This window comes from Oncorhynchus nerka, linkage group LG24 (assembly GCF_034236695.1).
Source record: "Oncorhynchus nerka isolate Pitt River linkage group LG24, Oner_Uvic_2.0, whole genome shotgun sequence".
Lineage (NCBI taxonomy): Eukaryota > Metazoa > Chordata > Actinopteri > Salmoniformes > Salmonidae > Oncorhynchus > Oncorhynchus nerka.
In genome coordinates this window covers 53,156,386-53,168,578 of record NC_088419.1, presented here as the reverse complement: position 1 = coordinate 53,168,578, position 12,193 = coordinate 53,156,386, and the positions used below count along the sequence as shown (strand labels likewise).

Here is a 12,193-nt window from a genome sequence, read left to right as displayed (position 1 = left end):
CAGCCCTATCTCCTCCATTTTGTTCCACTATGAATTCCCTAAAGGGGTGAAAGACAGACAGACACAAGGTAATGAAATGCAGCACTATTCCAGCGGAGGGTTTGCCGCACTGACATTGCCTGTCTGCCCCCAGAGCACCGTGGTCCATATTCGCAGACGCCCTCCTCCGGTAATATCGAAGTGGGCTGGATTGCACCTCCCCCTTATCAACGCTACTGCTGCGGGAAGGGAATCTCATCACTAGGGCTAACAAAGACTGGCCGAGGTCCTTTAGCAATTCAGATGGCTGCACTGTGCAGGAATGAACGTTTGTTCAAGTGAAATGAAGTGTCATCAAAACCCATTGAAATTCATTTGAATAAGACTTGTCTTTTTTGTATGTCTCGGTTTGTATTCATGTGGGGATTTGATGACGAGTAATTCTTCAACATGTAATATTTCTAACTATTAATTACCCCCCAAAAATGTATGCATTTCAATTCTGCGTTACCTTTAATTTCTTTGTTAAAAAATAGCAACCATTGTAATAGAGCAGACGATTGCTCTTGCTCTCTCTGAAAAGCAAACATCCTCAAGTAGTCAAAATGTCTCACCACTTGTCGTGCAAGTCTTACACATAAAAATTATGTGTCAAATTACAGACCCAGGAGAATCACTGTTGCAGTTGTTGTCATGAAGAGCAGGAAGGCTTTAATAATGTAGATCTGTCACTGCCGTCGGAGTCTCCATAAAAAGCAGAGCGAATGACTGCTTCAGGCATTATGCACAAATGCGTACTGGCTTCATTTGGTTTCATTGATGTCAAGGTGACTGGGGATGAAATTGTGAATTTGATTTGCTTCTATATAATTGCATCAAAGCCACCAGTAGTGAGATTGGAGTCAAATTCGATTTATTGTACCATATATTTATGAAACACTTCCACTCCTTCAAACCTCAGAAAATGGCTCCCTGCAGCCCATTTATCAAAACGGCTGCATTGTTTTCCCTCACTGACAACATTTCTTATCTAGTAACAAATTATCAAATAACATGTGCAGGTGTAGGATCTTAATCTGATCACTCTTTTGTTGCAGAACATTTCCTGCACCACAGGAACTGCAGATAAGCTTTATGATTTACATAAATTCACTGAAAACCCACACTAACACACGGTTATATTACCAGTATTGCACCTTTTCATGTACCCTAATTTTAATAAACTAATAGCTTAACCACTGCTCAAGTAACATTATGGGAGAACCGTTCAAATCCTGTTGCTGCAGGATTACTTTACTGTGAAAATACTGGTCAAATTAAGATCCTACATCTGTAGCACAGACAACTTATGAGATACAATGTGATGTATACACAAATGATGCACAAAGGTTTCAAATGATCAGCAACCATAATAAATACTGTATGCTCCAATGTAATTTTGATATGGTTTTATATTCAACTGCTGTAACCAGCGGTATCAACTACCGTAATATTATCCAATATCCATAACAACCATAGACTCTAAAACCAGATTAAAGCGTTGCTTAAACAAACTGCAGAGCACATGGCCAAGCATTCACTGAGAGTGAATTCAGGCTCGGCCAAGCACAAAGATTGATCAAAACTGAGCTAAACTTGATTTGACAGATGATTAGGTTCTCTGTGTACCATCTGCTGCCAACCTTGCATTGCAGAGAGGAGAGAGAAGGGATATAGCCGGAGGAGCCCTTCGCATGTTCTACATTGTTTATATCGACACTGCCACTCAAAAGTTTAGAAATGTCCTTGTTTTTGAAAGAAAATCTTTTTTTTTTGTCCATTTTAAAATAGCATAAAATGTATCAATAAATACTGTGTAGACATTGTTAATGTTGTAAATAACTATTGAAGCTAGAAACAGCAGATTTTTTTAATGGAATATCTACATAGGCGTACAGAGGCCCATTATCAGCAACCATCACTCCTGTGTTCCAATGGCACGTTGTGTTAGCTAATCCAAGTTTATTATTTTAAAAGGCTAATGGATCATTAGAGAACCATTTTGCAATTATGTTAGCACAGCTGAAAACTGTTGTTCTGATTAATGAAGCAATAAAACTGGCCTTCTTTAGACTAGTTGAGTATCTGGAGCATCAGCATTTGTGGGTTCAATTACAGGGTCAAAATGGCTAGAAACAAATAACTTTCTTCTGAAACTCGTCAGTCTATACTTGTTCTGAGAAATGAAGGCTATTCCATGCGAGAAATTTCCAAGAAACTGAAGATCTCGGACAACGCTGTGTTCTACTCCCTTCTAACCAGAATAGAAAGAGGAGTGGGAGGCCCCGGGGCAGAACTGAGCAAGAGGACAAGTACATCAGAGTGTCTAGTTTGAGAAACAGACGCCTCACAAGTACTCAACTGGCAGCTTCATTAAATAATACACGCAAAACACCAGTCTCAACGTCAACGGTGAAGAGGCGTCTCCGACTCACATTAACAATGCTTGCACTGTATTTCTGATCAATTTGATGCTATTTTAATGGACAAAAAAATGTGCTGTTCTTTCAAGAACAAGGACATTTCTAAGTGACCCCAAACTTTTGAACGGTAGTGTACGTATGGAGGAGCCCTGAGCATCTCTTTTTATCTATGTGCTGTATAAGTATCAATTGGGAAATCAAACGGGCAGTTTTCCTATAAATGATTCTGCAAAGACAATGAAATAACCTTATAATAAGAAATGCATGATATGCCAGAGTTTGCCAAGAAGCTAACCTCCACACCACACTAACCTTCAATCTCACTTGTTTCTCCTTTCGTGCAGGGACCACAACACTGCCTGAAGATGGCGAACTCCACGGCTTCCTATGACCAGCTGGTCTACCAGGTGGAAGCTCTCCGCCAGGAGAACTCCCATCTGCGTAGAGAGCTGGAGGACAACTCCAACCACCTGTCTAAGCTCGAGAACGAGACCACCGACATGAAGGTGAGAGAGGGCAAAGGGATGACCCCAGGGCTATGGGGGAAATAATAATAAGATAGGATTCGAGTGTTGATTTGATGTCGCAAAGGTGGAAGTTCATCCATCCGTTTGTTGTTTCGTTGCATATAGACCAAAGATTTTAAAACGTTTAAGACACAGATGATTAAGTGTTGCTAAGATAAAGTGTTGCTTTGGTATCTAAAAGACAATGTTTTCATTTTGGAATTTATCTATGCCTACAGATGTAGGATCTTAATTTGATCACCATGTTGCAGGAGAAATGTCAAACCTGTAGTGTATTTGAGGATTTAAAAAGGCTTCTGATGTTAGTAATTTCCACATTGAAATTTCAGACGATTCTCCCTTACCAAAAATGTATCAACCACTACAAAAATGTCCATTAATTATAATCCACATAATTCACATTTCCTGTTGCTGCAAGATTATTCTCCTGCAGTAGCAAACAGGCTCAAATTAAGATGTAGGATCCTTCCCTCTATTTTGTCAAGTCGTGGCTAATAGCATAATTGAGATAGGACGTATTCAAAATCCACTCAGTTCTGCCAAAGATGGATAGAGTTCAACCCCAATTCTGGAGGATGCTGGAGACTTCATGTAACTCCTTCACTAGTGACCCAGTTTCCCTCCTGAGTGACTGGAGACGCTAATGTTTCATGGCTAGCATCCCTAGCCTAGATAGACGAGGCACTGGGCCACACTTGAATCATTCCTCTTTCTGCACGGATCCATCCGGTTGTCTTTGTTACAGTAATGATGCCAGCAGGGATTGAGACAAGCCGCTGAGGAAGAAGGAAATCATTAGACCATTCAGCCCATAAGATGTTTTCTCATTATAGATTTTTTTTGCTGTTTGAAATCCCTGCGTGTCTGACCGGATAGTCCTTTTTTTTCCCCTCTGTGGCCAATCCTCTCCCTGGATTCCAGGAAAGAATCCGCTTCAAGTTTCTGTCACACCATGTGTCATTGCAAGGATGGTTTGCTGTTTGGTATTCGTCTGTCTATCGACAAAACGGTTGGCCTTCAGACATTCATCATAATATGATATCTGTGTGGATTAATATGATCGGGATCAGATGGAGATTAAATGGCACACCCCGACTGTGTACCATTTCATCTCCTGCAGAACATTGCAGAGTCCTTGCGTTACCTCAGGAATAAATCAGCTCTATTCTGCATAATCACCCAGCTCTTGTCACTGTTACTTCAAATCAAACTGTGTTATTTGGAAAATTATTTCCTTCTTCAAAAGACAGAGAGGAACTGCAGCGCTAGCTGTGCCACCAGAGACTCTGGGTTCGCGCCCAGTCTCTGTCGCAGCCGGCCGCAACCGGGAGGTCCGTGGGGCGACGCACAATTGGCCTAGTGTCGTCCGGGTTAGGGAGGGTTTGGCCGGTTGGGATATCCTTGTCTCATCGCGCCCCAGCGACTCCTGTGGTGGGCCGGGTGCAGTGCGCGCTAACCAAGGTCGCCAGGTGCACGGTGTTTCCTCCGACACATTGGTGCGGCTGGCTTCCGGGTTGGATGCGTGCTGTATTAAGAAGCAGTGCTGCTTGGTTGGGTTGTGTTTTGGAGGACACATGACTTTCGACCTTCGTCACTCCCGAGCCCGTACGGGAGTTGTAGCGATGAGACAAGATAGTAACTACTAACAACAACAACAAAAAGACAGAGGAAAACTGATTAAAGAGATAGTAGGGACTTCTGCCGTGGCATATTTTATTCACAGGGAGGAATAGACCTATTGGTTCTCTACTGGCTCTGAATAGAGATTTGTATTCCCAACGATGTGCCATCATTTGGTTATTAAAAAAAGCCCCACTCATCCTTCTTTCATAGTGAATAATTTCAAAATGAAATGAACAACAAAACATACCCAAAATACGATTTCTCCGGTTCCATAGCTGCAGCCAGCAACATCAATCATGGTCGTGATAGTTCTCAATCTGAAACTGTAATCGTAGGTGCCAACCCCAATGCACGTGGGTTTGTCCCACAACTCCTCTGGCACATGTGCCCAGATGCTGAGCACAGCTGGATAATCCCCAGCTAAAGCCTTTAAATTCCTGAGGTCGGCTTTGGCTATCAGCAGAAAACCAAGATTCTCTGTAGAGAGCTCACACTGCCGGATACTGGTGGCAATCAGACCAAACCGTCCATCTGAAGAAGAAAAAAATGTATCTTTTCCAGTAAGAGGACATTCATTCGAAGAAAGGCTGGGATTTCAGGCAAGCTGCTATGATATGCCATCTTACGAGAGGATAAAAAGGAGCGGAACAGGAGGCATATACAGTGTTTTCTTTGCTTGGTTTATTTCACCTCTAGGTCATCAGAGACCCAGCAGGTTGTGACTCTTTTTTTTGGTTTTACTGTGGCCACAACAGCAATTTGAAGTTGACACAGTAATTATGATTTGCTTTCTCCACTCTAGGGAGTATTGAAGGGCTTGCAGAATAAACTGGAGCTGGAGGCTGGCACTTTGGCCTCCTCAGGGAGGACTGATGTGCTGGATCAGCTCAAAGGTACATCTGATGTAGTTTTCCATCTATTTTCTCCCATTTTAATGTCTGTCTTGCATTAAACTGATATTGTACACAGCTCATTCAATAATAGGACATTTCAATGGTTCATTAAAAAAAATGATCACTTTCTCTCTCAGAGTTGCACATGGACCTGACCAACTACTATGAGCTGAAGTACCAGCCGCACAATCTGCGCATCCTGCCAGACAGTCTAGCCAGTCTGGCAGCTCAGTCGAGTGACATGGACGATCGTCTGGCCTGCTTGCCTCCCTCCTCCTCCAGAGCCAGGAGCCCCCTACGGCCTTCATCCCGCCAGAGCTCCTCTCTGTCAGGGGAGGGCACGGCCGTGCATCCTGGACACCCCCACCTCATGGATGGAGCCCTGGCCAAAGCCATGCTGGGAGACGGACGTATCACGGCCCAGCATCTGGAAGACCTCTACAAAGAGAGGTAAGCGCTTTACCATTTTTCAATCAGATGCATGCATTACTTGTGATACTACCTTAAACATCATCATTCACTGTAAATCTGCAGTCCCCCACATTAAAAAATGTGAGGCACTATGAATCCCCAGTGATGTTGCGGATGGTAGTCTGTGTGTTAAAGGTTTGTGTGGCTGTGTGTGTTCCAGGGCTATGCTGGTGAGTGAGATAGACAAGGAGGAGAGGGAGCGTCACTGGTACTACAGCCAGCTCCAGGGCCTGTCTCAGCGGCTGAACCAACTGCCACGCATCGACACGGTGAGAGCAAACTCAATATACTTTAAAATGCGTAAAACAAAATTGAAACTGTGTAGAAATTATAATGGACCTACATTCATACAGTTTCTTGACTGTGTCCAGCTCGTTAATAATCAGCTAAATGAAAGCTAAACAGTCAGGGAGCATTTGAAAATTCCAAAACCGATGGATAGAGGACTACTTTTTGACAATTTTGACAGCGAGGAAATATAACCAATTTTCAGTGCGGTGTACCAAACCTTGTTGAAGACCGAATGCGGCCCCTGGGGGAAGAATGAGTTTGACACCCCTGGTTTACATAGATATACACAACAACAAAAAATTGTTGGTATGCTTATTGTCATGAAATCAACTCATTATTGTTTAAACAGGTGTGCAGGTGAGATTCAAACTAGCAACCATTTTGTTTCAAAATTGATTCTTGTGTTGCGTGGGAACTAACCTCCTCTTCCTTATTGTCATAGTTCTCCATACAGATGGACCTCATTCGGCAGCAGCTGGAGTTCGAGGCGCAGCAGTTGCGTTCTGTCATGGAGGAACGCTTCGGAACCAGCGATGAAATGGTCCAGCGGACTCAGGTAAGGAGAAGGACTCTCTGCCAAGTCTGTCTCTGGAATGGCAACACAGACAGTGACATTTGGCAGCTGTTGTCAAAGCATTCACTTACATTATTGAGTGTGGTACTTCTTCCTGAATCGTGTTTGGGATGCAACAGACGGCCCAGTTTGCCCTGCATGTCCACACACAGTTGACATGTAAAAAACCGCAGAAATTAAAAACTGTGCTGTTATGGAGGGTGTTTTACAATGTTTGTCACCTCACAAAATGTCCGTGGCGACCAAAGACTCTCGCTCTCCCACTTGCTCATCCCTCTCTGTCTCCCCTCGCAGATCCGTGTGGCTCGTCTGGAACAGCTAGAGAAAGAGCTACAGGAGGCGCAGGAGTCCAGAGGCACCCAGGAAAATAACCTGTGTGAGGTGAAATAAACAGCACACACACACACACTTGAGATACAGGTAAAACAAAGGGGCCTAATGTTGACTGTCCAACAGAGGCAGCACAGATGAATTGGTTTTCTGAAGTATGTACATAAGACTTCAACTGCAAAGGGAATTATGAACAGTCAATACACACAACGATTGAGGTGCGGTAGATAATCCTGTGTTCTGTTTTCACAAAATGATTTTGTACTGTAAAACATGAAAGATGACAAGGATTAGTTTCCCTCCGATGTGATTGATTTCACGTTGTCCCCCGCCTTTCGGCATCTGTCGGTGTATTTTAAATCATATTGTCAGTTTTCCTCGTCCTGTGACTGGTTTAATATTTCCCTCTCTAATTCCTTTCCTGTGTCTTGTCAGCACCGCGCTGCATGTTTTATCGGTGCTTTGAGGCTATGCGATCACTATAGGGGGCCGGTACACAAACAGGCGCAGTGCCACACCGCTGCCTTCAACATCGACACGTGCTGAAACTGAGTGATGTTTGATGTGTCTTCTAGAAACATCTTTATTGATGATCGTTTTGAGAGTACACAGGCACACCACCATATTGGATTTTAAAATAAATGTTTCGTGCTGTGCGGTGGCGCAGGCAGAAATCTGTTGATGGCAGGGCCAGAAAAGAAATGTGGGTTGGGCAAAATTTGGGCATTCAAGTCCTCATTAAATGATCATAAAAGCATAGCCGACCTTATACCCTACTGTAATGGACCGCACACAACAAACCATAGAACATGTGATTTCGCATAACAGACCAAATAGTCTCGTAGGCCAACGGAAATCCGCGACTTGCATTTAACATGCGACTCACATAGACCTACACGCAGGCATATAAATAACCATAGACATATAATTAATAGACAATGAGACTATAATATAATGCCCTTATGTAACAGTAATGATTGCAATAGGCTTGGTAACCTCTCACTGGCTCAGATACCAGGAGATGCTAGGCTAGGCTAGGCGGCCACAAATGTAAGCATTTAACAGTAGGAAAGCCGAGAGCGTCAAATTGACCAAAAACAATTTACTTTTTTAAAATTGCTTTGCCATTTTTAAACTTATGCCCCCCATGCTTGACTTTTCCTAAATAAGTCTATCTAACACACTATCGTTGTTAAAATCTTAATATCACAAACAGAATTTGTGTTAGCAGTTTAAAAAGAGGACATCTTTTTTTTTCATGCCCATCAAACCTGTGAAGCTGATGATGACCCGTCGAAACTACACCTAACTATATCGAAACTAATTGCACACGCAACAATAGAGTTAGCCCAAAGACCAGATTAAATTGACAATAGTCTGATGGGTAAGAATATTATCAATTGTTAAAATGTATATGAAGAATGCAATGAACCGTGCAGCTTGGAAATGACACAGAGGCAGGGAAATGACACAGAGGCAGGGAAATGACACAGAGGCAGGGAAATGACACAGAGGCAGGGAAATGACACAGAGGCAGGGAAATGACACAGAGGCAGGGAAATGACACAGAGGCAGGGAAATGACACAGTTGACACGGAATTGACACAGTTGACACAGAGGCAGGGAATTGACACAGTTGACACAGAGGCAGGGAATTGACACAGAGGCAGGGAAATGAAACAGAGTGCCAAAAGGGGTCTTTGCAAATGATCCTACCGTCGCAAGCAGGTAAGATGTTTTGATGTCTATATAGTAACAGAAAGAGCAGACAGTTAGAATGTTGATTTTCAAAAGACACGTCATTGGCCCGAAGGGGGTGTCCAACGAGGCCTGTTTAGTGTTAATCACTGGCACGGAGGCCAATCAAAGTAGCTCCGGTTTGCATTAGACATCATCAAAGGAAACTTAAATAATAGCCTAGTAGTATGCTAATACACATAATACTAGGCCATAGCCTATATAGACTAAAACAGTGGTCACCAACCTTTTCTTAACCGAGGTCACTTTGAGTCAAAATGCAAGCAGAGTGCAATTCTCTGCTGGGTGCGGAAGATAGAGTGTGCCTACAATGTATTGTTTGATATCAATGAAATTATCAATAGCCTATAGGGCCTAACTACAGGGCAGTTTTACCCCCCCCCCTTTTTAAATAAATAAATGACAGGCTATTTATGTTGACTGGAAATAAATATTGTTTCATGCATTTGCCTATTTTCATATATAGTATAATAAGAGATGTAGAGTCCCTTATATTTCAAAACTCGATTCTCAAGCTAGGCTATATGATAACACTGGAAATAGGTCAGTTGTTATAGCTAGGCTATATGATACCACTGGTAATAGGTCAGTTGTTATAGCTAGGCTATATGATAACACTGGTAATAGGTCAGTTGTTATAGCTAGGCTGTATGATACCACTGGTAATAGGTCAGTTGTTATAGCTAGGCTATATGATAACACTGGTAAAAGGTCAGTTGTTATAGCTAGGCTGTATGATAACACTGGTAATAGGTCGGTTGTTATAGCTAAGCTGTATGATAACACTGGTAATAGGTCAGTTGTTATAGCTAGGCTGTATGATAACACTGGTAATAGGTCAGTTGTTATAGCTAAGCTGTATGATAACACTGGTAATAGGTCAGTTGTTATAGCCTATTACTTGTGAGGCACATCGGAGCATAAGTTGAAATAACTTGTTTATTTTTTTTTAAATATTTTTTTATTTCACTGGACTGATGGTCATGTTTCAGCGGAGGGCGCGTTCATGATTTCTGAAAGTGTTGCATAAAAACAGTGTTGTAGTGGTGATCAGTGTCTCTGAATGTACCAAAACTGTCTTTAAGGCCCTCCGATTAGATCAATGCTATCAGTGATTCATCTAGAGGGTGGAGGCCCTTCATGGCTAAATCACTGATATCAAATAACTTGACAAATGCTCCAACATTCTCGTCTATACACTGCCTCTTGAAAAAAATCTCATAGTGAGCTTCGTTTGGCCATTTTACTTGTTTACTTTACAAGTTGTCAATCTCTTTTGTTTTCCCATTACCCCCTTACTGCTTGCTATGAATTCTATCTGACGGTGAATGCATGTTTAGGCCAGTGCTTGAGTTGGGTACCGGTACCGTTTATATTTAGGTGCAGGAACTCCTCAATTCTTTCGAGATAATATTCTACAGGAGGTGCCGGTCCTCCGTTCCGGTGAGCTCATGCCCAAGTCAAGTAAAGACACATCATGTCCCGTTTAGAACACTGACAGGTAAAGCATACAAATGAAATCAAAATTATTTATGTATATTAGCCAATCTTATTGGGTGGACCCGGCTCCCCGTGTCTACGCCTGGAAAACCCACAAGCTGCTCCCGTTCATTTGATATTGATGAGCAACACCGATGAGATCATTTTGTTTTTGGTTGAAACTTGATCATTGTGAATTTGAAAACCGGTAATTAACTGGTTACACCAAGTTTGGGAATTTCAGGTTTTAAACGAGTTCATATATTCTTCATATATTGATTCACATAATCAGTTGTTTTACTTGAGGGGGTTCCACTTTGGGTTAATTAATTATGAACTAGTTTAAATAAATCATTGTAGACTATTCGATTGAGGCAATTTCATAATTGATCAGATTCAACCTGGGCGAACCTTTGGCCTAGAAAAACAGGGATAAACAAAAAGAGATCTGTTGGTTAACCAAAACAATATATTGTACATTTTATGAAGTGACAGTTTGATTGGGCCTTAGTACTATTTTGTTATCAATTCAAACTAAAATTCTAATACAGAATCACCTGTTTTACATAAGTATAATATTTTATTAGTATTTACTGTACATGCCAATGATGTTTATTCCATCCTATATGGTTTTTATGGGGGGTTGATGCTTGAACATATGATTCTAATAAGGACAGTGCTCTGTGACTGTATACAGAATACCTATTATACAGTGGGATCTAATCCTGTAGGGTGTGGAATGCTGTTATCCTGTAATATACTGAAAATCCACTTTTATATTAACCTTGAGCTGACTGAGCTTAGCTGCTGCACTGCGCAGCAGGCCCAGCCGCATCTCTCTCTCGCTCTCTCGCTCTCTCTATCCCTCTCACCTTGTGTCGCTCCCTGGCTATGCTCTCCAGTGCTGCCGTGCTGCTATGCAGAATGCAGGCCTTACCCCTCTTTAGCTCGGCTCCAATTGGTCGCTCCTCCCAGAAAGTATAGAGTTGCTTAGGGACTGCAAACTTGGCAAAGAAGGGAGGTGTGTTTCGGTTGCCTAAAACAATGTTACCTGGGTCCCAGACTGGCCCGTCTGTGTTTCTGTCTGTGGGTGCTCTATAGGAGAATAGCAACGATCTCTATAGTGCCAGGCTGCAGGGAGAAATAAATAAAAGGGGCTACAACAAAGATTTCTTAATGTCCAACAAGCTTTCTCTGCCCTTAACCTTGTTCTGAATACCTCCAAAACAAAGGTCATGTGGTTTGGTAAGAATGCCCCTCTCTCCACCGTGTGATTACTTACTACCTCTGAGGGTTTAGAGCTTGAGGTAGTCACCTCATTATAGTACTTAGGAGCATGGCTAGACAGTACACTGTCCTTCTCTCAGCACATATCAAAGCTGTAGGCTAAGGTCAAATCTAGACTTGATTTCCTCTATCGTAATCGCTCCTCTTTCAAACTAACCCTGATTCAGATGACCAGCCTACCCATTCTAGATTACAGAGATGTAATTTATAGATCGGCAGGTAAGGGTGCTCTCGAGCGGCCATCAGATTTGCCACCAATGCTCCTTATAGGACACATCACTGCACTCTATACTCCTCTGTACACTGGTCATCTCTGTATACCCATCGCAAGACCCACTGGTCGATGCTTATTTATAAAACTCTTAGGCCTCACTCCCTCCATCTGAGATACCTACTGCAGCCCTCATCCTGCACATACAACACTCGTTCTGCCAGTCACATTCGGTTAAAGGTCCCCAAAGCACACACATCCCTGGGTCGCTCCTCTTTTCAGTTTGCTGCAGCTAGCGACTGGAACGA

General features: G+C 42.5%; 1 protein-coding gene across 1 annotated transcript in view; it reads left to right on the top strand.

Moving 5' to 3' along the window:
* The first annotated feature begins 2,795 nt into the window (after positions 1–2,795).
* Positions 2,796–12,193, top strand: part of LOC115108155 (adenomatous polyposis coli protein 2) — a 36,676-nt gene continuing 27,278 nt past the window's right edge. Inside the window, 6 exon segments of the mRNA XM_065008965.1 lie at positions 2,796–2,947; positions 5,394–5,484; positions 5,622–5,934; positions 6,116–6,224; positions 6,689–6,802; positions 7,115–7,240. Coding sequence (XP_064865037.1) covers positions 2,807–2,947; positions 5,394–5,484; positions 5,622–5,934; positions 6,116–6,224; positions 6,689–6,802; positions 7,115–7,240 — 894 coding nt within the window. The 5' untranslated portion in view covers positions 2,796–2,806.